The sequence below is a fragment of the Sus scrofa genome, chromosome 7 (assembly GCF_000003025.6).
Source record: "Sus scrofa isolate TJ Tabasco breed Duroc chromosome 7, Sscrofa11.1, whole genome shotgun sequence".
NCBI lineage: Eukaryota > Metazoa > Chordata > Mammalia > Artiodactyla > Suidae > Sus > Sus scrofa.
In genome coordinates, this window is record NC_010449.5 from 62,226,767 (window position 1) to 62,253,863 (window position 27,097).

The following is a 27,097-nucleotide window of genomic DNA, read 5'->3' on the forward strand; positions in this document are numbered from 1 at the left end:
ACATACTGAGTAAATAAAAATGCAACTTGTTTGGGTAGCGCCATTATACTAGCGGAGCTCTAAACTGATTATTTACCTTTTTGTACCTCGTATTTTTCTTCTGTAAAATGCAAATAATAAGACCTTCCTCATTTATAACGGTAAAATGAAACTGTCCTTAAGCCATAGCTGAGTTTCTGGTACTACGTAGGTTTTAAAAAAATGATGGGTTTCCTTTTCTTCCCTTTCTTCCCACCTACATACTGATCTTTCTATTCTCACTTTCTATTTGGCCTATACTGTTAAAGGTAAAATGTAAAAGGTTGCCCATTGACTGTATTTCAAATTAAAAACTAATCTAATCTTGCTACAATCACACATTTATCTAAGGCTAAATACACAGATACATAGACATAAATAAATACACATATACACCAGTACAAAAGAAGTACTAAAGACTGTAAACGCTTTTTCTGCCTAATAATTGTTAGGTAGATAGAGAGGTTTGATGTCATTATGATAAAGATTGTTTAATAGACTATGCATTTATCTCGTTTTATTTTTCTCTAGATGAAAAGGAGTAGGAGGAGCAGAGGCTTTTTAAACTAGAATAGAGGTTGGCCCTCAGCTCCACCAAATATTTACTAGCTGTGTGACCCTGATCACACAACGTGACCCTTCTGAGCCTTGGTTTCCTCATCTAATGACACCTGCTACCTTATGAGGCATAAGTAAAAAGGAGAGACAATGAATGTGAGGCACAGAACACTGTACCTTGCCTGGTCTGGCTTGGCCTATGTGTGGACTGAGAGAAAGGCCTCAGGTGGGAAACTGTGGGTTCAAGCAATAGGATGGGGGTTGGTATTAAAGAAGCAGAGGGAACTCAAGGAAAAGGGGATGCTCAAAATCTTTACAGGTGCATGAAAAAGAGAAACATGTTCATCTGTTGGAAAAATATGAGTAGCAGTAAGAATACAGACCTATATAGATATCGTTCAAAGGAGGAGAAAGGAATCAATTTATTTATAGTCATCAGCTCTCTCTATTTTTACTCTGGATACTTCTGATTGCATTTAGGTACTGATGAAAAGGTCAATGATACCTTTTCTAAAATCATGCAGTATTTGAGTTCCCTTATGGCACAGCAGGTTAAGGGTCCAGCACTGTCAGTGCATCAGCTCTGGTTGTTTCTGTGGTTCAGATTCAATCCCTGGCCTGGGAACTTGCTCAGGCCACAGGTGTGGCAAAAAAAAAAAAAAAAAATATTGCAGAATTATTTTAAAAGGAATTATTTTAGGCGTTTTTTTGGTTTGTTTGTTTTTTTTCCCTTTTTACAGCCACATCTGAGCGTAGGAAAGTTCCTGGGCTGGGGATTGAATTGGACCTACAGCTGAGGCCTCACAACACCAAATCCAAGCTGCATCTTCGACCTACACTGCACCTTGCAGCCACCCCGGATGCTTGACTCACTGAATGACGTCAGGAATCGAATCTGCATCCTCACAGGGATAAATCAGGTCCTTAACCCACTGAATCACAACAGCACCTCCACTTTAAAGAAAATATTTTAAGTGTTAATATTTCCCTTAAGAAACAGTCTCATTTAAATTCTACACCCTATGAACAAATTCAACTACTGAGTTGTTCCAAATCTGCAGAAAATGATCTAAAAGTTTTATACTTAATATATAAGAAAAAGATGTTGTTAAAATGCTTTAAAGAGTTATATAAAAGACCAAACATGATGAATACAACAATGAAGATAGTGCAAACTTTTTTTAAAGTGACAAATACATTTCAATTTTTGGAAGAACATTGTGTAAGAGAATCCACAGTCTATGTAGTCATACCACTGAGGCATGTTCTTGAAGATCAAGTGCTTGGTTATAGTCAGCCATAGCTTCCTCAGTCAGACCTATTTTACCACGAACTTCCGCTCTAAGATGATACACTAGAGCATCATTAGGTTTCAAAGAGAGAGCTATAAAAGAAAAAAAAATCAATATGGGTTTTATGCTAGCACTTAAAAACAGTCTCATTTTTTTTAAATAAAAATTTTATAAGAATTTTAGGATTACCTATTTGTAAATATTTTTCTTCATATGTACCTACCTATCTAGTTAAATTTAAAATGCTAAATCTTTCTAAGAAAACTAACTTAGGGAAACACAGTACAATGTCTTTTTCTGAAAGGCTGGCAATGTTTACATATGGTTTCCCTAATAATTTTCTATGTTTTAGCTCGCTGACCCTATAAGTTATTGCATAAAGGAAACCATGTTGATTACGTTAAATATATGATATATAAAAGCATTAACTCTAATGTAAGTTTATGTAGGCAAACAGACCTGATGATTTTCTTCTTTTGGCTTCTAAAAACAAACGTATCAACCACTATAACCCTACTTTAAAAATTACCAAAAATATATACCTTTACCGAGGTCTTCTTCAGCTAGTTCATATTGCTTTAAACAACAGTAGAAGTATGCTCTGTTAAAATACACTGCAGCCCAAAACGGACAGCTTTCAACTACATGTGCAAAATCTTCTTTTGCTTCTTCATATTTCTTTAATACTGTATTTGCAATAGCTCGATTCATAGTAGCACATTCATTTTCTGGGTCAAACTTTAAAGCCTTTGAGAAGTAGTCACTAGCCTATAAAATGTGAAGATAATGATAATTTGAATATATTTTAATTGACAGCTATACAGAAACTTGAAGCGCTTTTACTCAATAAAAAAACCAAAGCCAGTGGCACACTGAGGGGATAGCAGAAGCATTTCATCCCTGATACAGATGACAAGGAGGTGTGGTATTTGCAGAGAATAATAGGAGGTCCCGTCATGGCTCAGTGGAAACGAATCTGACTAGATCCATGAGGATGCAGGTTCAATCCTGGCCTGACTCAGTGGGTTAAGGATCCAGTGTTGCCATGAGCTCTGGTGTAGGTCGCAGACGTGGTTCGGATCCCACATTGCTGTGGCTGAGGTGGAGGCTGGGGGCTACAGGTATGACTCACCATTAGCCTGAGAACTTTCATATGCTGCACCTGCAGCCCTAAAAAGACCAAAAAAAAAAAAAAAAAAAGCAACAGCAAAACCAACCAAATCGTCGGCGTGCTTTATGTTATCACCATGTGACAGCAGTTCTAGACAATGTCAGAGATAAAATACTCCTTTCTGCTGAGGTGAAATGTTGCACTCCCACCCCCAAACACACACAAATCCCACATCTCCATATAGCACTAGAAAAAAAGTAAAATACGGGTTAGAAAAGAAGGTCACAACAAGAAGATAAAATATAAGTTAGAAAATTAACACTTTTCATATAAAAAACAGAGTAAGAGCTAAAAAGAGAAGCAAATTTTGACAATAAGGTTCTAAACCATACTAAAAGGGATTAAAAACTCAGTTATACTATGAAACACTATAAAGGATGTAAGAGATAAGATAAAAATCAGCATGTCGGAGTTCCCATCATGGCTTTGTGGTAACAAAACTGACTGGTATCCATGAGGACCCAGGTTTGATCCCTGGCCTCGCTCAGTGGATTAAGGATCTGCCGTCGCCATGAGCTGTGGTGTGGGTCACAGACGTGGCTTGGATCCCACATTGCTGTGGCTGTGACATAGGCCAGCAGCTGAAGCTCCAGTTTGACACCCAGCCTGGGAACTTCCATATGCCACAGGTGCAGCCCTAAAAAGACAAAGAACAAAACAAAACAAAACAAAAAAACAGCATGTCAGGAAGATCAAAGACTCTATGAGTCACAACTCATCATCAAGCTGGAATGGACCCTTCATCAAAGTGTGATCCACAAACACAAATGGGTATTAGGGTCTTAATCAACAATAAGTTAGAAAATTTTTAAAAAATGGTCCTTTCACCACAAATAGCGCGAGATGCTGATTAGACACCCTACTCCTCAAAGTAGAAATCCCTTCTCTATGAGGGATGAAAATTTGACTTCTACTTTCTTCCCCAAAGAAAAATTCATTTTTAACAATACAACTTGCTGTCTCCAATTCCTTACCATTCAATTTTTCCCAATACACCACCATGGCTTCTATCTATGCCCACCTCCATGTTCATGAGGTCTGCTTTGCTGAGGCTGAAGATATCCTCAAGCCCAGAAGGCATTTTAGGCCTTTCCTTCCATGGCATTTCTGGGGCATAGACGCTCTTGGCCTCTCCTTCCTTCTTAAAATTCTCTCTGTCCTTGAGACAGGGTGTCTCCCTGGATGTCCTCCTACCTCTCTGATCATTCTCAACCAGTCTTCTCCACTGAACTGTTTTTCTCTGTATTATCTAGGGATTTGTCCTCAGATCACCTCCATCGTGGGTGAAGTGAAACACTGAAAGCCTGGTGGCCAGGAGCCCAAACTATGGAGCCAGATTTCTAGATTCAAATCCTGGCTCTACCACTTATTATCTATGTCCTTGGGTGAGTAACTAAAGCTCTCTTTGACTCAATTTTTCTCATCTATAAAATGGGGGCAACAAATAGAACTCTACTTTCAGTGCTGCTATGAGGATTATGTGAGCTAATAGATAAAGTACTGAGAACAGTATGAAGAATATAGTAAGGACTCAGTCAATTATTACTGACACATCTTTTTTTTTTTTTTTGCGCCAGTGCCTACAAACGGAGAAACATCATAGTCCTCAGGCAATATTCCATGAATTTTGCTGCCTAGGACTTTTGAGAAGCAATTAGATTAAGACTGTAACCCATCTCATCCCAGTACGGGAGCTGTTCAGTTCTCTGTAGGTAAGTACAATTTAAGGACCCATTTAAGTTTTGGGGAATTATCTAAGTGCTAGCTGCTAACAAAGGAAAGAAAAGAAGAAAGAAAAGAAAAGAAAGAGAAAAAAAGAAAGAAAAGAAAAGAAAAAAGAAAGAAGAGTGCTTATGAGGAATGAAATTGTTGTCCCGGGCATTATAAAAGTCATTTTCTAATTTTCTAAGCTCAGTGCTAAGTCCTCCAGTAGACAGGACCCTTGGTGCTAGATAGCTAATTCCTAGTGATAATTTAAGTGCTGATGTATTTCTTCATATCATCTTCAAAGATTATCTATACATTTATTTCACTCCAGAAGCATATAGATCTGCATATTTTCCAATCTAGTGCAAAGAATCACTGTGAAAGAAAAGTGAAAATACACATAATTCATAATTCCCATCCTCAATTCTATTTTTGGTTGTAGTGTTTTATTCTGATTTCTTAACCATTAAATCCATGATATATCAATTTTATTTATGTTTTTCCCCAAAAACTAGATGTTAGAATTTAACAAATAAAATGTTTATTTCTATATTGAAAAAAAAAGAAAAAGAAAAAGGTAGCAGAACTGACATTCCTCTGTGAACACCTTAAAGAGAATTCACTCTTGAACAGAAGGCAGGACTCACAGACATTATAAATGAAGCAAGAGAATGACTTGAAACAGAGCCAAGACTTCCTTCAAAAAGTAATTTAAGTTTCATTTTCATTCATCAATAAATGATCAATAAAGGCTACACAATTTTGCATCACAAAAGCATGGCTTCAGTCAGGTAGGAGAAAATGTCTACCTCAGCTAAAATAAATGAACTTAGTAAAACACAATAGTATGTCTAACTTTGAACAATGTAAGTTTTTATTACAGCTCCTGAAAAGGTATTACTTAGAAAATGAAAGTCCATAAATTTAATGAGATTACTTGAAGAATAGGAGTATTAATTAAGTAGTTAGAGGTCAAAGACACCTACTACAATGGATGGCCTTGATTTAACAACTGGTCTAATACCCTCGGATCTGTAGTTAATCAGAAAGCAGATACAGTCATTTTAAAAATTCATCTGTAGTTCATGACGTATGCTTGTAGCTTGTCCAAATGTGGTTTAGAATAATTAAGTCACAAGGTATAAAAGAAGCCAGAACACATACACATTTTAACCCTCTAGAGATGATTTGATCTGTTGAGGGACCCTCCCTCCTGGCCCTAAATCTTCTTTCCATACAGTCAGAAACAAAGGGGCAGGAGAGGGTGCACGGGTAAGAGATGATCTTTCTCCACAAAGAGGCACAGAATATACCGAAATAGCTGGATAACTACTGTCAAAGTCTGTTTGTCTCTGAAGGGAGCATGCTTTGTAAAGCCCAAGTATCCAAGACATCAAAACAGAGGATGGAATACATTTTAGACCAAATATTTGCCAGGCTGATGTGCCCCCAGTTTGGGAGAAATAGAGCCATACTAAAAAAAAAAAAAAAAAAAAAAAAAAAAAAAAAAAGACGATCAAAGGTTGAACCGCATTTTAGATCTAACCAAATACTTTTATACACAATGCCCATAGGGTTATTAAGGACAAATAAGTTTTGTTTAGGACAAATAAGTTTAAAACACAAGAGTCACCCTTTCCTGTGGACCTTAAACATTTATGGAAACAGAAAATTTCCCTGGGCATTGTGTTTGTCTTAATCTCATTAACTAACTCTACAATGAAGAAAAACATTGCCAAAACCCAGCCCAGAATGGTCTGAGTTTAATGAAATTTAAGGCCGTTGACCCTGTCCTGTCAGCCTGGGGAAACCTTAGCCTCCAGAGGCCCAGTGAGGTCTGAGCTACAACAGTCTCGTTCACGCCTTACACAATTATACCTGCAGTAATTCTCTGTGCCAGCATGCAGCTTCATCACAGAGGTCAAGCAGACTTGTCACAGGGGTCAGGAAACTAACTGATCTAACTTGGGAAAGGATAAGAGCTAAAATAAGGCAATGGCAGTAGAAGCAGAATGGAAAGACATCTCTGAGAAAAAAAAAATTAAGAGGCAAAACTGACAGGATTAAATGACTGATTAGATGAAGAAGTTGAGGAAAGAAAGATATAGTCGATGCTGATGCTTTTACTCAGGTGACTCTGTGGAATGACCTCTTGACATGAGATGGTTTATATGAAAAAGAGCTGGACTGGGGTGGAGAATGTAGTGATTAATTCAGTTTGGGCTCTAATGCACTTGTAAATTACCCAGTTTTAGTAACTGGTGATGAATGTGGCTTAGGAGCTCAGAGAAAGGTAGAGGCTGACATGCTACTGCCATAGGTATAGATGGGCTTTCTGAGTAAGGGAGAAGAGGAAGGTACGTGAGTCCTGCCCTCAAAGAGCTTGTAATCTAAATTGGAATGGGGTGACAAGAGTTCAACACAGAGACAATTATGGAGTGACACAAAGCTGTACTGAATCTGCATGGAAAAAATTATATACAAAGCAGTATAGAGTCAAGATCTCATTTTAACTTAGAAACTTCAAATGAGAATTTAACGTCATCTGGTAATCCTATGATACTTTCCTAGAATGTCTACCCTACCACTCTCTAAAACAATTATTTCAGGAGTTCCCGTTGTGGCACAGTGGTTAACGAATCCGACTAGGAACCATGAGGTTGAGGGTTCGGTCCCTGCCCTTGCTCAGTGGGTTAACGATCCGGCGTTGCCGTGAGCTGTGGTGTAGGTTGCAGACGTGGCTTGGATCCCGCGTTGCTGTGGCTCTGGCGTAGGCCGGTGGCTACAGCTCCGATTCAACCCCTAGCCTGGGAACCTCCATATGCCGCGGGAGCGGCCCAAGAAATAGCAGCAACAACAACAACAACAACAACAAAAAAGACAAAAAAAAAAAAAAAACCTAAAAAAAAACAATTATTTCACTTTTTCCCTTATCTCCTCAAAACAACTAGCCACATTGTTCCCCCTTTTACCTGTCCACTCTATCCTGCTTAACTGGTAACTGATACTCATATCCCATGGAGAAAATAAAATCAATAAATAGAAATGCGTACTATCAATTCTACCTATCTAAAGCCAACTGTGCCCTGGAGTTCCCATTGTTTGTGGTGCAGCAGAAACAAATCTGACTAGTAGCCATGAGGATGCAAGTTTGATCCATGGCCTTGCTCAGTGGGTTGGGGATCCGCTGTTACTGTGAGCTGTGGTGTAGGTGGAAGACACAGCTCAGAACCCCCATTGCTATGGCTGTGGTATAGGCCGGCAGCTAAAGCTCTGATTCGACCCCTAGCCTGGGAACTTCCATATGCTGCACCTGCAGCCCCAAAAAGCAAAAAATAAAGCCAACTGTTCCCCAACTCCTTGCCTTCTCTCATGACATACTGGATAGTATATCCCGCTCCCTTCAAAGGCCACCCCTGAAACTTCCAAACTTTAGGCCATCAAAGGAACTATATTCAATATAGATAAACCATACTGGGAAAGACTATAAAAAATAATATATGTATATGTATAACTGAATCACTTTTCCATAAGCAGAAATTAACACAACTTGTAAATCAACTACACTTCAATTAAAAAATAAATAAATAAAATGAGTATGTCATTTTGGAAGCAAAGGTTGTGAAAAGTTGTGAGAAACACAGAGCTTGTGGGAGAAACCTTCCCAAACCAGGTTCATCTAGAAAGAACATAATGTAAAGTCCTTTGCAATATCATCAGAGGTAGCCCAACTCATTTATGTGTGGGTAACAGAAAAGTAATCTGCCTGCCTTCACTGTGAAAACAAGGATGAAAATTAACTGCTTAAGTTTTGGAAAGATAATAAAAACTCACCAGGAAAAAAAAAAATGTTGCTACAATGTATGTACGTAACATTTATGTTTTATGAACTAGAAAAAAATAAGGAAGAAATTGCATTTAAGAAAACATAAAAATAGGATTTCCCGTCGTGGCGCAGTGGTTAACGAATCCGACTAGGAACCATGAGGTTGTGGGTTCGGTCCCTGCCCTTGCTCAATGGGTTAAGGATCCGGCATTGCCGTGAGCTGTGGTGTAGGTTGCAGACGCGGCTCGGATCCCGCGTTGCTGTGGCTCTGGCGTAGGCCGGTGGCTGCAGCTCCGATTAGACCCCTAGCCTGGGAATCTCCATATGCCTCGGAAGCGGCCCAAGAAATAGCAAAAAGACAAAAAAAAAAAAAAAAAAAAAAGAAAACATAAAAATAAAGTGTTGTAGGAGTTCCTGTTGTGGCTCAGCAGAATGAACACAACTAGTACCCATGAAGACCTGGTTTGATCCCCGGCCCCGCTTAGTGGGTTAAGGATCTGCCCTTGCTGCAAGCTGTGGTATAGGCTGCAGACATAGCTCGGATCTGGCGTTGCTATGGCTGTGGCGTAGGCCGGCAGCTGTAGCTCCAATTAGACCCCCTAGCCTTGGAATTTCCATATGCCACAGGCGAGGCCCTAAAAAGCAAAAAAAAAAAAAAATTAAAAAAAGGATCTTAAAGAAGAGATGATCAGAAAGATATGTGACAGAGATGGGATGAATCTGGACAAAAATGTAAAAGAAAGCTGAATTAGAAGGTCCACAAGAAAATATCTCAGAAAACACAGTAAAAATTTAGAAGAGAAATGTGAAAGAAAAATGAAACAAAAATTGAGATAAACATTTGAGAAAGAAAATGGCATATAGGAGTCAAAAGACATCCTGTTTATAATAATTCTTATTCATTCCCAAAGAAGAAAATCAAAACAATGAAACAGAAAAATTTTATACTGAATTCAATAAAGCCTTTCTGAAATCTACATATTGAAAATGCACATGTGTATTTGATAACTCTGACCTCAAATGGTCAATCTCTAAGACATACTTTGGTAAAACTTTTCACGTTAAAAACAAAAAACAAAACAAAAAAAAACTTTGGTTATCATGACAAAAAAAGAAGTCGCCAATAATGAAAATCAATGTTGGAATTTGACACCAACATACACAACACCAAAAAATAGTGAAACAATACTTGTAAGACATTCAAGGAAAGAAAAAATGAGTTAAGGATTCTAAACCTAGACTTACTGTCTTAAGACATAAAGGCTATAGGCAAACAGCTATAAACATGAAACAATTCAAGGAATATTGTTCTCATGAGCCCCTTCTCAGAACTTGACTAAAGGACTACCAAGAAGTGATTGGTTAGGAGGGAAACTTTGGAAAAAAAGCCTGGTGGTGAGAATTGAATATACTTAACTGAAAAACTAAGACTAAAATGTGCAATAAGGATAACAAAATAGTATGCAAATATTAAATCCTCTGGCAGCATAGGAATAATGAAACACCACAAAATGGGAGAAGAGAGGGTGATGTGACAAGCTGACAGAATAAGCTCAAGTATATTTAAGGATATAAATATAAAGTTTTTTAAAAAGAGTACTAAATTAATTTTAGTTAATGCTAAAATTGACTAATAGATGAGAGGGATAAGTAGGGGAGGAAGAGATTAGAGGATCATTTTATTGTTATTCAGAGCAGAGAAATTAAGAAAGAAGGAAGTAAGTCTATAAAGATATTTTTATAAAAGTAATTACTGAAGCAAAACTGTAAACCTCCCTAAATATTAGAAAAACTGAAATTTCTAAATAAAACAGACCACAAAACAAAATAGAAAATAATATAACAGCACTAAGCTCAAACATATTGACCATGCAAAATGTAAATGGGGTATAACCTATTAAAAGATAAATATTTTCACATTATTATCTAAAACAAAGTCCAACTCTATGCTGTACAAGAGACACAGCCTAAATAAAGGACTCTAAACTGAAAATAAAAAGAAAGACAAAAGGATACCAGGCAAAAGCAAACTGAATGAAATACTATCAGATAAACAATTTATTCCAAAGAAAAACAAAGAACATTTGTAATTCTGAAGACTACAATTCACAATGCCTATGTAATTTATATGAATATATGTGCATGAAATAATGTAATAGTAATTTTCATCAAGCAGAATGAACAAGTGATATAAAGAAAACTATACAGAGCCACACTAATTGTTACTTGAATGTACTTTACTATGTCCAAGATAAACCAAATGGAAAAAAAATGGATTAGACTAATTAAAAACATAATTAAAAAGGTAGATCTTATACATATATTTTAACACTATATCCTAATAGTAGAAACTCTTCTTTGGAAAGGTCCCTGGAATAGTAAAGGAAAAAAAAGTTGCTATTTGAGACCACATTAAAACTCATAATAAATTCCAAAATTAGAAAATACAAAAGCCCTTCCTCCTGAACATTTATTAATTTATTCTTTAGTCAAAAGAGAATAAAATTTCAGGTGCCACATTTTGGGGAAACAAAGACATTAAAGACCAAATATGCGGGATACTGCTGAAAACAGCACTTGGGGAAAAGGCATAACCTTAACTTATCACAATATAAATGAAAGGATGACAGTAAATGAATTAAGCTTCTGACTCAAAAAGACAAAGAACAAAATAAAACCGAAGATAAAGAACAAAAGAGTGAATATAGGTTAAACACAAAAATTTGAGTTCAAATCATGTAAATGCATTACACTTCAAATAAAATAAATTCAAATTATAAAAAATAACATCAAATAACCCAACACTTTCATTTCAGACATTATGAATTGAGGTCCCCAAAAGATTAAGCTGTCATAAAATCAGAACTAACACTACATATTTCTTTACTCCCAATCAAGGGATGAAACTTAGAAAAGGTAGAAATTAAGATGACTTAGATAATCACATCATGATTATCTAATCATGAAAGAGGATCTGGAAGGAAGTCTGAGATTTGGGTAGGTGGGGCATGGGGCAAAGGGCAAAGGATTCCAGGCTGGAAGCTGGTGACAATGGACAGCAAGGCAATTGCTAGACACTCAGAGAAGTCCGCAACTATATTTACTGGACAAGTGCTGAATGGTTGATGAGGAGGAGAGGAATAAATCCATAAAGGTATAAAATTTAATAAAGAATTATAAATATCCTTATGAAAGATAACTTTTTTTTTAAAGATAAGCCAATAGGAATTAGCCTGAGATGTACGGACTGCACTTTTAAACTATATACAACAAAGAAAGCATTTAGTGTCAAAATGAAAATGTTAAGGAAAACTCACATTACCTGGGAAAACTGCCTGTGGTGAAAGTAGATATTTCCTGCATTAAAGTAAGCCAGTGAGTATGTGGGGTTTAGCAAAATCGCTGCTTGATAGTCTCTCATTGCGTTCTGTTGTTGACCCATAAATTCATGAATCACACCACGGTTTGTTAAGAATTCTGCTGTAGTATTTATCTGCAATATAATAGTATGAGTATTTAGCATCTGGGAATAGTACTTATTCCCAGTTTCATGTCTGCAAAAATGAACGTTTTGAAATCTCCTTGTGGGAAGTAAGTAATTTTATAGTGCAGGTGAAACCCCATTAGAGCAAATATTGTGAGAAAGGATTCAGTATGAAGTTGTGCAATGAAACATTTTGTTGATTTGTTTGCAATAAAACAAATAATCTTGCTGCTTCACTCAGTTGCTTTGTAAGAGAAAAATCTTGTCTGTTTAGCTCTGCTAAGCTGGAGAAGAAATTTAATCGTTAATATGTTTGTCCTATGTAGTAGTAACTATCTATCAGTTCTTTCCTTTTTCTCCTCTCAAAGATTACAACATCTACCCAAATCTACAGAAAAAGAATCCAAAAATCTAGAAGAAAAAAGGAAGATTTTCTGTCACTGCATACAAAACCTGAGAATTTTTCCATTTTACTACAGAAGAAGCTGGAGACTCACACTGTTCTTTCTTTGTTCCCTCAAACCCAGAACATTATCTAAATTTTTGCATTCATTTTTATTACAAAATAATATTGATGTATCATGAAATCATAAATTTGCATTTACTGAGAGGAATCAGCATTTGCTAAGAATTTGCTTTTTAAATTTTAAATGCATTTAAGTTAGAAAATTGGCAAGCTGTAATAATTATTTACTCTAGGAACCTCCTGGAAAAAAACTACAAATATTATTTTCTCTACAAATCATTTTTAAAAAGCAACAGAGAACTTGTTACTTGATTCTATTCATTGATGATGTTAATTTGTCCCAATGATACTACAATCTATATGGATTTTTACCTTTATGGCAGCATTTATATCCTGAATGGCAGCAAAATAATCACCCATCTGAAGACAGACCACAGCTCTTCCTTCATATGGTAAGTAGTTCTTTGGATCAACTTCTATGGCAATGGTAAAGTGGTTCCAAGCTTTCTGGAATTTTCCTTGGGCCTAAAATAATTTTCCATTTACACAAAGTAGGAAATTGTCTATAACATGACAAATGTTTATGATTCTAACTTAATTATATAAAGGCTTGTAGTAAAGGTATATTTATATTGTGCTAATCTAAGACATTTTAAACAAGGAAGTAAAGACTATACTGTGAGTGCATTCAACTGACTGATTGCCTCTGAGTATTTATGCTGAAATCTTAATTAAATGAAATAAATCTAATTGTCAGAGTCATCTTTTATACTAGTCTTGGAAAACATAAAATCATGACCACCCTGGGAAATGCCAATTCTTCTGACGACCACCACAAAATTTATATTGAGCTCTGCAGGAATTATTTATTGGCTTGGCTTTGAATCTCCAGTTATACATTCTATACATAATAAAATAAACATGTATTAAGTAAATAAATAATGGTATAAAACCTACTTGATAAATTGTACCAGCATCTGCAATTTTAGAATCATTATACAATTCCATGGAAAATGCATGCAAATCTACCAAGCAGGTGTTAAACCAATCTTAGCTCCAACTGGGAAAAAAAAGAAAGAAGGTCAAGAGAGGGGCCCGTTTAACAGAATGATGTCAGAGTATTTCCTAGAGAAGATCAGTTGGCAACCAAATTCCAAATTCATCACAGGAAGGCAGTGACTTGATAAAGTCAGCATGGTCCCAGGTCCATCCTTTATTCCTGTGGGCTCATAAACCCAACTTGCAAGAATCTCGGAAGCTGACTCTCACATAAAGCAAGCTGAGCCCAGTGACTCTTGCATAAAACTAATAAGAAATATAACAAGTTAACTAGATACTGTTCTTTAATTAGAACTGATTAACTAGACCTTAGTTCTCCCTCAGGGTAAATTATGTGGCAATCAACATCCCACGTTCACTGGATAAACAAGGATCTAACCCTGTCTGTTCGTGACAACATTTGTTTTGCTCACTTCCATATCTCTAGTGCTAGGCACATAGTAGGGAAATCTGTTTTGTACATGTCCAACACGTGGTCACTCCTCCCCCTTAACAGGATGTGATGAGCCTGACTCTCCTTTTTCAGTTCTTCCTTTCCTAATTCAATCCATCCTCATACTGAGGTGTTTTTCAGTCCTCCCCTACATTGATCTATACTCAATAAGACCTTCACAAAACACAAATCTGATGTCACTGCTCTGGTGCACAAGATTCACATTTTTAAATGACTTTACCTCCAGTCATCATTCAATTCTCTAGCCTCATCCCACATCACTCTCCCCTTGTCCATAACAGTCCATCTACTTGAACCTTCTGTCTCCTTCTCCAAAGACTTTTTTTTTGTTATAATGATTTTTATTTTTTCCATTATAGCTTGCTTACTGTGTTCTGTCAATTTTCTACTGTACAGCAAGGTGACCCAGTCACACATACATGTATACATTCTTTTCACTCACATTATCATGCTCCATCATAAGTGACTAGATATAAAGCATGGACATGGAGAACAGACTTGAGGTTGTCAAAAGACTTTTTAGTGGCCTCTTCCCTCTCTCTCTGGAGAACCGTGTTCTTTTTGTTTGTTTGTTTTGAGCACCGTGTTCTAAGCCCCAACTTCTATCCCTATTACTAGTCTTTCACACCTCAATTTAAATTTAAATGTTAATTTCTCAAAAGCCTTCCCTCACCCCTCAAACAAAGCTAGGTCCCCCTGTTATAAGTTGTCCTAAACCCCATCCTTTTCCTTTATCAAACTTATCTTGAGTTTATTTAAGTAATTCTTCACATGACTGCTTGTTGTTTCTCTCTCCAGCAGGGAGTAATTTCTACAAGATGTACCAAGTATATTTTGGTCACTACTTTATCCCTAGGCCTAGATCAGTTCCTGTCCTATACTAGGTGCTCAGTAAATGCTCAGTAAATGGCAATGAAGGATGATGTTAACATGTTCCATTTGACTGCAATCGGCTCTAGATGTTTTGGGAGTCATCCTACCTCATAACTGAACTTTCAAATTTCTACTGTGATCAAATAATGGCTAACTCTCAGAATGCAATCTTATTTTCCTTATTAATCAGTTTGTGGGCATACCTCACTGTCACCTCTCATACTATCAGTCTTAGATCAGCTAGATTTACTTATTTTTAAATGAAAAAAATTCACTTTTAATGACAGATTATTAACAGGAATTTCTGAAAATTACCATAATTTATTTATGTATTTTTTTTGGCTGCACCTGTGGTACATAGAAGTTCCCAGGCCAGAGATTGAACACATGCCGCAGCAGTGACACAGGACTCTTGCAGTGACAACACTGGATCCTTAATCCGCTATGCCACAAGGAAACTCCAAATTACCTTAATTTAAACATATTTTTGCCCACTGTTTAAATTTTTTAATATTAAAAGGGATAAAGAAATATTACTCTTCTCCTTTTCATGGAAAATATGACCCATCTAGCATTTTAATCCAAGAATATCGCTATATCTTTTGTTAGTGCAAATCAGTGCAAACAGCTTGGTGAATGCATGGGTCAGGTCAGAGGGTCCCAGAAATCACTCAGAGGCCTGCTTGACACACATAGTATCCCTCTTTCAACCTGCTGGAAGGACAAATGCCTGCTCTCTTGCCTTCCAGTATGTTCTAATTCACTTCCACTCGGAAGATACCTGAATTCAGAAGTCCTTAAACAGTGGCTGCCTAACCCACTGCATGCTGAAGTCCACTTTAAAACTTTCATACGTTGTTTATACCCTTGGCTTTTCACTAATTCAACAAGACAATACCTGTGGAGCTTCAGGTATAACTTAGTGAAACTAATTTGAGCCAGGTTCTTATTCTTAAAAGATGTCTATAAGAGCGGTAGATAAAAGGGGCGAGGTACAAAGGGGTGCAAGTACTAAGAAAATTAAAATTCAGAAGCTTCTCGTCTCATTGGCACACCAGGTTCCCAGGTACACTCCCCCAGTAAACCCCTGCTCCCCACTGCTGCTCCAGATATTAATAAGGGAAAGGTAAAATGCTCATAGCCAAAGAAAGAACATATCGACACCTCACCAGTAAAAGGCCAAATATACTCTTTCTTGTCCGAAAGGTGCTTTCATGGTTGTTGTATAACATTACCTGCAAATTATAGCCTAAACAAATTCTGGCTTTTGTATACATTGGATTAACATGCAATGCTTTCAGAAAGTCCTTCTGTGCTTGTTTGGTGGCCTCCTCGTGTCCATATTCCATGTAAGAATTTCCCCGTCCAATGTAAGCATCCGGAAAACATGGATCAATTTTAAGAGCCCTTGTGAAAAAATTGACAGCTTCTTCAAACTCTTTATTTCTGAAAATAAATGAAAATATTGATGCTATCTGGTGAATGATCTAAGTTCTTTCTTGTATATAACTTTTTCGAAAATAAATGCATTGACTCATTAAAAAAAAACCTTTAATTTTTATTATCTATCATAACAACAAAATGTGTAAATCCAGATGACTTAAGGAAGTCTGATGGAGTCTTTAAAGATATTGATAGAGAGACGGGATTAAGACGGCAGAAGAGAAGGACTGGAGCTCAACTTCTCTCCTAAAAACAACAAAATTCACAACTAAAGACTGAGCACTCTCCACCCAAATGGACTGGAAACCTTAAAAAAGATATGCTACTCCAGAAGAAAAAGAGGAGGACACATCAAGAGGTAGGAGCGGTGATTTCATGATAAAAACAACCCCATACCTCTTGGGTGGGAAGCTTCACAGACTGGAAACTAACTGGTTCACAGAGACTCACCTACAGGAGTGAGAGTTCTGAGCCACACATCAAACTCTCAGGTGTGGGGATCTGGCACTGGGAGAAAGAGCCCCTGGAGCATCTGGCATTGAAAGCCAGTGGGGCTTATGCGCAGGAGCTCCACGGGACTGGGGTAAACGGAGACCCCATTCTTAAAAGGTGCAAACAGACTTTCACATGCACTGGGTCCCAGGGCAAAGCAAAGTCTCCATAGGAATCTGGGTCAAATCTGACTGCAGTTCTTGGAGGACATCCTGGGAAAACAGGGGTGAATGTGGCTTGTTGTGAGGGAAGGACCTTGAAAGCAAAGCTCTCAGGGAATATTCAGCAGCCATGCCTTCCTCTGGAAGTGGCCATTTTGGGAAAATCTGGCCCCACCCTTCAGTCAGCTGCTGAGAAGCCCCAAGGCAAACAACAACCCAGGTGGGATCACAGCACTGCCCCTCAGTAAACAGGCTACCTAAAGAGCCCTCAGGCACACAGCTGCCTCTAATCCCATCCAGAGACTAAGCCCCACACACCAGAGGGATTAGAATCGGCTCCTCCTACCAGGGGGCAGGCATCAGCCCCTCCCATCAGGAAGCCTACAGCAAGCCCCCCATACCGACTTCAGCCACAGGGGGGCAGACATCAGAAGTAAGAGAGGCTGCAACCCTATTCTCTGTAAAAAGGTCACCACACCAAAAACCTATCAAAATGAAAAGACAGAGAACTATAACTCAGATGAGGGAGAAAGGAAAAACCCCAGAAAATCAGCTAAGTGATCAGGAGAGTCTCAGCCTCCAGGAAAAAGACTTTAGACTGTTGATGCTGAAGATGATGCAAGACATTGGAAATAAACTGGCAACAAAGATAGGTTAACTTACAGGAAACACCGACCAAAGAGATACAAGACATAAAACTTAAAGAAGAGATGCAAAATACAATAACTGAAATAAAAAATTCACTAGAAGCAGCCAACAGCAGAATACAGGAGGCAGAAGAATGAATAAGCAAAGTGGAGGACAGATTAGTGGAAATTACAGATGTGGAACAGAAAAGAGAAAAAAGACTGAAAAGAAATGAAGAGAGTCTCAGAGAACTCTGGGACAACGCGAAATGCACCAACATCCATATTATAGGGATGCCAGAAGGAGAAGAGAGAGAGAAGGAGACACAAAAAATATTCCAAGAGATTAAAGCCAAAAACTTCCCTAACATGGGGAAGGAATCACGCACTCAAATCCAGGAAGCACAACGAGTACCATATAAAATAAACCCAAGGAGGAACACCCTGAGACCCATATTAATCAAACTGACCAAAATTAAGGACAAAGAGAAAATCCTGAAAGCAGCTAGGGAAAAGAAACAAATAACATATGAGGGAATCCCAATAAGGTTATCGGCAAATTTTTCTGATGAAACTCTGCAGGCCAGAAGGGAGTGGCATGATATACTTCACATGATGAAAGGGAAAAACCTCCAACCAAGATTATTCTACCCAGCAAGGCTCTCATTCAGATTTGAAGGAGAAATCAAAACCTTCACAGATAAGCAAAAGCTGAGAGAATTCAGCAACACCAAACCAGCCTTACAACAAATACTAAAGGAACTTCTAAAGGCAGAAAAGAACAAAAGAAGAAGGAAAGAAAAAAGAGCAGCAAAAACAAATCCAAAGCAATTAATAAAATGGCAATAAGAACATACATATCAATAATTACCTTAAATGTTAATGGACTAAATGCCCCAACCAAAAGACATAGACTGGCTGAATGGATACAAAAACAAGACCCATATATATGCTGTCTTCAAGAGACCCACTTCACTTCTAGGGACACATACAAATGGAAAGTGAGAGGATGGAAGAAAATACTTCATGCAAACAGGGATCAAAAGAAAGCTGGAGTAGCAGTACTGATATCAGACAAAATAGACTTTAAAATGAAGAATGTTTTAAGGGACAAGGAAGGACATTACATAATGATCAAAGGATCAATCCAAGAAGATGATATAACAATTTTAAATATCTACGCACACAACACAGGTTCACCACAATATTTAAGGCAACTGATAACAACCTTAAAAGGACAAATCAACAATCACACAATCATAGCGGGGACTTTAACACCCCACTTACAACAATGGACAGATCATCCAGACATAAAATCAATAAGGAAACAGGCCCTGAATGAAGCATTAGACCAGATGGACTTAATAGATATTTATAGGACATTCCATCCAAAAGCAACAGAATACACATTCTTCTCAAGTGCACATGGAACATTCTCTAAGAGTGATCACATCCTGGGCTACAAGTCCAACCTCGGTAACTTTAAGAACATTGAAATCATACCAAGCATCTTTTCTGACCACAACACTATATGACTGGAAATCAACAACAAGGAAAAAACTGCAAAAAACACAAACATGTGGAGACTAAACAACATCTATTAAACAACAAATGGATCACTGAAGAAATCCGACCACAATGCTATACAACTGGAAATCAACAACAAGAAAAAAACTGCAAAAAACACAAACATGTGGAGACTAAACAACATACTACTAAACAACCAATGGATCACTGAAGAAATCAAAGAGGAAATTAAAAAATACCTAGAAGCTAATGACAACAAAGATACAACACTCCAAAACCTATGGTATGCAGCAAAAGCCATTCTAAGAGGAAAGTTTATAGTAATACAAGCCCACTCAGGAAACAAGAAAAAGCTCAAATAAACAAGCTAACTTTACATCTAAAGCAGCTAGAGAGAGAAGAACAGACAAGACCTAAAGTTAGTAGAAGGAAAGAAATCATAAAGATCAGAGCAGAAATCAATGAACTAGAAACAAAGAAAACCATAGAAAAGATCAATGAAATGAAAAGCTGATTCTTTGAAAAAATCAAAAAAATTGATAAACCCCTAGCCAGACCTATCAAGCAAAAGAGAGAGGACTCAAATCAATAAAATTAGAAATGAAAAAGGAGAAATAACAATGGACATCACAGAAATACAAAGGATCATGAGAGACTACTATATGCAACTATATGCCAATAAAATGGAAAACCTAGAAGAAATGGACAAATTCTTAGAAAAGTACAATCTTCCAAGACTAAACCAAGATGAAATAGAAAAGATGAATGAACCAATCACAAGAACTGAAATTGAAACTGTGATTAAAAAACTTCCAACAAACAAAAGTCCAGGACCAGATGGCTTCACAGGAGAATTCTATCAAACATTTAGAGAAGAGCTAATACCTCTCCTTCTGAAACTATTTCAAAAAATTGCAGAGGAAGGGATACTCCCAAATTCATCCTGTGAGGCCACCATCACCCTGGTACCAAAACCAGACAAAGATTCCACAAAAATAAGAAAACTACAGGCCATTTGCACTGATGAACATTGATGCAAAAATCCTCAACAAAATCCTAGCAATCCGCATCCAACAATACATTAAAAGGATTATACATCAGGATCAAGTGGGATTTATCCCAGGGATGCAAGGGTTTTTCAATATCTGCAAATCCATCAGTGTGATACACCACATTAACAAACTGAAGAATAAAAACCATATGATCCTCCCAATAGATGCAGAAAGAGACTTTGACAAAATCCAACACCCATTTCTGATAAAAACTCTTCAGAAAGTGGGCATAATGGGAACCTACTTCAACATGATAAAGGCCATATACGACAAACCCACAGCAAACATCATTCTCAATGGTGAAAAGCTGAAAGAATTCCCGCTGAGGTCAGGAGCAAGACAAGGATGTCTGCTCTCGCCACTACTCTTCAACGTAGTTCTGGAAGTCCTAGCCACAGCAATCAGAGAAGTAAAAGAAGTAAAAGGAATCCACATCGGAAAGGAAGAAGTAAAACTATCCTTATTTGCAGCTGACATGATACTATACCTAGAGAATCCAAAAGACTCTGCCAGAAAACTGTTAGAGCTCATCCATGAATTTGGCAAAGTCGCAGCATACAAAATCAATACACAGAAATCGACAGCATTTCTATACACTAACAATGAAAGAGAAGAAAAAGAAATTAGGGAAGCAATTCCATTTACCATCGCATCCAAAAGAATAAAATACCTAGGAGTAAACCTACCTAAAGAGACAAAAGACCTGTACTCTGAAAACTATAAGACACTGATGAAAGAAATCAAAGATGACACAAAGAGATGGAAAGATATACCATGCTCGTGCATTGGAAGAGTTAATATTATCAAAATGACTGTACTACCTAAGGCAATCTACAGATTCAGTGCAATCCCTATCAAATTACCAAGGATGTTTTTCACAGAACTCGAACAAAATATTTTAAAGTTTGTTTGGAAGCACAAAAGATCCAGAAGAGCCAAAGACATCCTGAAAAAGAAAAACGGAGCTGGAGGAATCAAGCTCCCGGATTTCAGACTATACTACAAAGCAACAGTCATCAAAAATGCATGGTACTGGCACAAAGACACAAATATAGATCAGTGGAACAGGATAGAAAGCCCAGAATTAAACCCATGCACCTACAGCCAACTCATCTATGACAAAGGAGGCAAGAATATGCAATGGAGAAAGGACAGCTTGTTCAATAAATGGTGCTGGGAAAACTGGACAGCCACATGGAAAAGAATGAAATGAGAACACTCCCTAACACCATACACAAAAATAAATTAAAGACCTAGATACAAAATGGATTAAAGACCTAGATACAAGACCAGACACCATAAAATTCTTAGAGGAAAACATAGGCCAAACACTCTCTGACATAAACGACAGCAACATCTTCTCAGATCCACCTCTCAGAGCATTGACAATAAAAACAAAAGTAAACAAATGGGACCTACTCAAACTTCAAAGTTTCTGCACAGCAAAGGAAACCCTAAACAAAACGAAAAGAAAACCCACAGAATGGGATAAAATCTTTGCAAGTGAATCCACTGACAAGGGATTCATCTCCAAAATTTATAAACACCTTCTGCAGCTCCATACCAAAAAAAAAAAAAAACAACCCCATCAAAAAATGGGCAGAAGATCTAAACAGACAGCTCTCCAAGAAGACATACAGATGGCCAAGAAACACATGAAAGGATGTTCAACATCACTCATTTTTAGAGAGATGCAAATCAAAATCACTCTGAGGTACCACCTTACACCAGCCAGAATGGCCATCATCCAAAAGTCTACAAACAATAAGTGCTGGAGAGGGTGTGGAGAAAAAGGAACACTAGTACACTGTTGGTGGGATTGTAAATTGGTGCAACCACTGTGGAAAGCAGTATGGAGATGCCTCAGAAAACTAAACATAGAACTACCATTTGATCCAGCATTCCCACTCCTGGGCAGCTACCCAGAGAAAACCACAACTCGCAAAGACACATGTACTCTGATGTTCATTGCAGCACTATTTACAATAGCCAAGACATGGAAACAACCTAAATGTCCATCAACAGAGGAGTGGATCCAGAAGATGTGGTACCTACACACAATGGAATATTACTAAGCCATTAAAAAGAACAAAATACCAGCATTCTTAACAACATGGATGGACCTAGAAACTATCATGCTAAGTGAAGTCAGCCATACAATGAGACACCAACATCAAATGCTTTCACTGACATGTGGAATCTGAAAAAAGGACAGACTGAACTTCTTTGCAGAACAGATGCTGACTCACAGACATTGAAAATCTTATGGTCTCTGGAGAAGACAGTTTAGGGGGTGGGGGATGTGCTTGGGCTGTATGAGGAAAATCCTGTGAAATCAGATTGTTATGATCATTATATAACCACAGATGTGATAAATTCATTTGAGCAATAAAAAAAATTAAAAAAAAGATATTGATAAAAGAGAGGGGTTAAAAGCCATTTTTAAAATTTATTTTTTCTTCTTTAATTGTTATTTACCCAATAGAACTTTTTTCTACTGTACAGCAATGGTGACTCCGTTACACATACAGGTACACATTCTATTTTTGCGCATTATCATGCTCCATCATAAGTGACTGGACATAGCTCCCAGTGCTACACTCATAGCAGGATCTCATTGCTAATCCATTCCAAAGGCAATAGTTTGTATCTATTAACTGCAAAATCCCCAACCATCCCACCTCCTCCCCCTCCCCCTTGGCAACCACAAGTCTGTTCTCTAGGCCCATGATTTTCTTTTCTGTAGAAATGTTCATTTGTGCTCTATATTAGATTCCAGGTATAAATTATATCTTATGGTATTTGTCTTTCTATTTCTGACTTACTTCACTCAGGATGAGAGTCTCTAGTTCCATCCATGTTGCTGCAAATGGCATTATTTCATTCTTTGTTATGGCTGAGTAATATTCCATTGTGTATATATACCACATCTTCCAAATCCAATCATCTGTCGATGGACATTTAGGTTATTTCCATGTCTTGGCTATTGTGAATAGTGCTGCAATGAACATGCAGGTGCATGTGCCTTTTTTAAGGAAAGTTTTGTCCAGATATATGCCCAAGAGTGGGCTTGCTGGGTCATATGGTAGTTCTATGTACAGATTTCTAAGGTACCTCCATACTGCTCTCCATAGTGGTTGTACCAGTTTACATTCCCACCAATAGTGCAGGAGGGTTCCCTTTTCTCCACACCCCCTCCAGCATTTGGTATTTGTGGACTTATTAATGATGGCTATTCTGACTTGTGTGAGGTGGTGCCTCATGGTAGTTTTGATTTGCATTTCTCTGATAATCAGTGATGTTGAACATTTTTTCATGTGCTTGTTGGCCATCTGTATATCTTTGGAGGAGATACATCTATTCAGGTCTTTTGCCCATTTTTCAATTGGGCTGTTGGCTTTTTTGCTGTTGAGTTGTATAAGTTGTTTGTATATTTTAGCAGTTAAGCCCTTGTCAGTTGCATCATTTGATACTATTTTCTGGGAGTTCCCATCTTGGCTCAGTGGTTAACAAATCCAACTAGGAATGATGAGGTTGCAGGTTCAATCCCTGGCCTTGCTCAGTGGGTTAAGGATCCCGGCATTGCCGTGAGCTGTGGTGTATGTTGCAGACTCGGCTCTGATCCTGTGTTGCTGTGGCTGTGGCGTAGGCCAGCGGCTACAGCTCCGATTAGACCCCTAGCCTGGGAACCTCCATATGCCACAGGAGCGGCCCAAGAAATGGCAAAAAGACAAAAAAAAAAGAAAGAAAATAAACTATTTTCTCCCATTCTGTAAGTTGTCTTTTTGTTTTCTTTTTGGTTTCCTTTGCTGTGCAACAGCTTGTCAGTTTGATTAGATCTCATTGGTTTATTTTTGCATTTATTTCTGTTGCTTTGGGAGACTGACCTGAGAAACTATTCATAAGGTTGTTGTCAGAGAATGTTTTGCCTGTGTTCTCTTCCAGGAGTTTGATGATGTCTTGTCTTATATTTAAGTCTTTCAGCCATTTTGGGTTTATTTTTGTGCCTGGTGTGAAGGTATGTTCTAGTTTCACTGATTTGCATGCAGCTGTCCAGCTTTCCCAGCTATACTTGCTGAAAAGACTGTCTTTCCCATTTTATGTTCTTACCTCATAGAAGATTAATTGACATAGGTGTCTGGGTTTATTTCTGGGTCTCTCTTCTGTTCGATTGGTCCGTATGTCTGTTTTGGTAAGAGTACCAATACTGTCTTGATGACTGTGGCTTTCTAATATTTTTTGAAGTCTGGGAGAGTTACGCCTCCTGCTTTCTTTTTGCTTCTCAGGATTGCTTTGGCGATTCTGGGTCTTTTGTGGTTCCATATAAATTTTTGGATTGTTTGTTCTAGTTCAGTGAAAAATGCCATGGGTAATTTGATAGGGATTGCACTGAATCTTTAGATTGCTTTGGGTGTATGGCCATTTTTGCAATATTAATTTTTCCAACCCAGGATCATGAAATATCTTTCCATTTCTTTACATCTTCTTTAATTTCCTTGATTAACATTTTATAGTTCTCAGTATATAAGTCCTTTACCTCTTTGGTCAGGTGTATTCCCAGGTATTTGATTTTCTGGGATGCAATTTTAAAAGGTATTTTATTTTTATATTCCTTTTCTAATATTTCATTGTTAGTATACTGAAATGCAACTGATTTCTGAATGTTAATCTTATATCCTGTTACTTTGCTGAATTTATTGATCAGTTCACATAGCTTTTGGTTTGAGTCCCTAGGGTTTTCTATATATAGTATCATTTCATCAGCATACAGAGACAGTTTTACCTCTTCGATTCCTATTTAGATGCCTTTTATTTCTTTTGTTTGTCTGATTGCCATGGCTAGGACTTCCAGTACCATGTTGAATAACAGTGTTGAGAGTGAACATCCTTGTCTTATTCCAGATCTTAGGTGGAAGGCTTTCAGCTTTTCTCCATTGAGTATTATATTTGCTGTGGGTTTGTCATATGATTATGTTAACGTATATTCCCTCTATACCTCCTTTGGTAAGAGTTTTGATCATGAATGGATGTTGGACTTTGTCAAATGCTTTTTCTGCATCTATTGAGATGATCATGTGGTTTTTTACTTTTCTTTTGTTAATGTGGTGTATGACGTTATTTAATTTGCATATGTTGAACCATCCTCGTGCACTTGGGATGAATCCCACCTGGTCATGGTGTATGATCTTTTTTATATGTTGTTGGATTCGGATAGCTAAAATTTTGTTGAGAACTTTTGCATCTATATTCATCAAAGATATCGGCCTATAGTTTTCTTTTTTGGTGGTATCTTTGTCTGATTTTGGAATTAGGGTGATAGTGGCATCATAGAATGTCTTTGGGAGTGCTCCTTCTTCTTCAACCTTTTGAAAAAGTTTAAGGAGAATGAGTATAAGTTCCTCTTTGTATCTTTGGTAGAATTCATCTGTGAAGCCATCTGGTCCTGGAGTTTTATTTGTAGGGAGTGTTTTTATGATATATTCAATTTCATTTCTAGTGATTGGTCTGTTCATTTGGTCTATTTCTTCTTGATTCAGTTTTGGCAGGCTGTAATTCTCTAGAAAGTTGTCCATTTCTTCTAGGTTGTCAGATTCGTTGGCATACAATTGTTCATGGTATTCTCTCATGGTTTTTTGTATTTCTGCAGTATCCATTGTGACTTCTCCTTTTTCATTTCTTATTTTGTTTATTTGGGTTTTTTCTCTCCTCTTCTTGGTGAGTCTAGCCAGAGGTTTGTCAGTTTTGTTTACCTTTTCAAAGAAACAGCTCTTGGTTTTATTGATTCTCTCAATTGTTTTTTTAATCTCTATTTATTGATTTCCTCTTTGATCTTTACGATTTCCTTCCTTCTGCTGTCTTTAGGTTTTGTTTGTTCTTCCTTTTTTTTTTTTGTCTTTTGTCTTTTTGTCTTTTGTTGTTGTTGCTATTTCTTGGGCCGCTCCCGCGGCATATGGAGGTTCCCAGGCTAAGGGTTGAATCAGAGCCGTAGCCACCGGCCTACGCCAGAGCCACAGCAACGAGGGATCCGAGCCGCGTCTGCAACCTACACCACAGCTCATGGCAACGCCGGATCGTTAACCCACTGAGCAAGGGCAGGGACCGAACCCGCAACCTCATGGTTCCTAGTCGGATTCGTTAACCACTGCGCCACGACGGGAACTCCTGTTGTTGATTTGAGATTTTTCTTTTTTTGAGGAGAAAGGCCTGTATTGCTATGAATTTCCCTCTGAGCACTTCTTTCGTGGCATCCCATAGATTTTGAGAGGTTGTGTCTTCATTATCATTTGTCTCAAGGTATTTTTTAATTTCCTTCATTTCCTCATTGACCCACTGGTGTTTTAGTAGCATATTGTTTAGTCTCCACATAGTCAGTTTTTTCTCATCTCTTTTCCTGTGGTTGATTTCTAATTTCATGCCACTGTGGTCAGAGAAGATACTTGAAATAATTTCTATACTCTTAAATTTGTTGAGGTTAGCTTTGTGCCCCAGTATGTGATCGATTCTTAAGAATGTTCCATGTGCACTTGAGAAGAATGTATATTCTGATTTTTTTGGATGTAATGTCCTGAAAATGTCGATTAAGTTTAACTTTTCTATTGTGTCCTTTAGGATCTCTGTTGCCTTATTGATTTTCTGTCCAGAGGATCTGTCCATTGATGTGAGTGGGGTGTTAAAGCCTCCTACTATGATTGTATTCCCATCAATTTCTCCATTTATGTCTGTTAGTATTTGTTGTAGGTATCTGGGTGCTCCTATATTGGGGCATATATATTGACGATTGTAATATCCTCCTCTTGAATGGATCCTTTTATCATTAAATAGTGTCCTTCTTTGTCTTTCTTTATGGCCTTTGTTTTAAAATCTATTTTGTCTGATATGAGTATTAAA

At 37.5% G+C, this 27,097-nt stretch overlaps 1 protein-coding gene across 1 annotated transcript in view; it reads right to left on the reverse strand.

Annotated features, from left to right (window-relative positions):
• The window catches only part of TTC6 (tetratricopeptide repeat domain 6), a 215,976-nt gene continuing 190,640 nt past the window's right edge, over positions 1,762-27,097 (reverse strand). The window contains exons 27-31 of the mRNA XM_021099129.1: positions 16,144-16,354; positions 12,895-13,047; positions 11,895-12,065; positions 2,411-2,636; positions 1,762-1,960 (exon numbers count right to left, since the gene is read on the reverse strand). Of these exons, the coding sequence (XP_020954788.1) occupies positions 1,824-1,960; positions 2,411-2,636; positions 11,895-12,065; positions 12,895-13,047; positions 16,144-16,354 (898 nt within the window). The 3' untranslated portion in view covers positions 1,762-1,823. The remainder of the gene's footprint in view (positions 1,961-2,410; positions 2,637-11,894; positions 12,066-12,894; positions 13,048-16,143; positions 16,355-27,097) is intronic.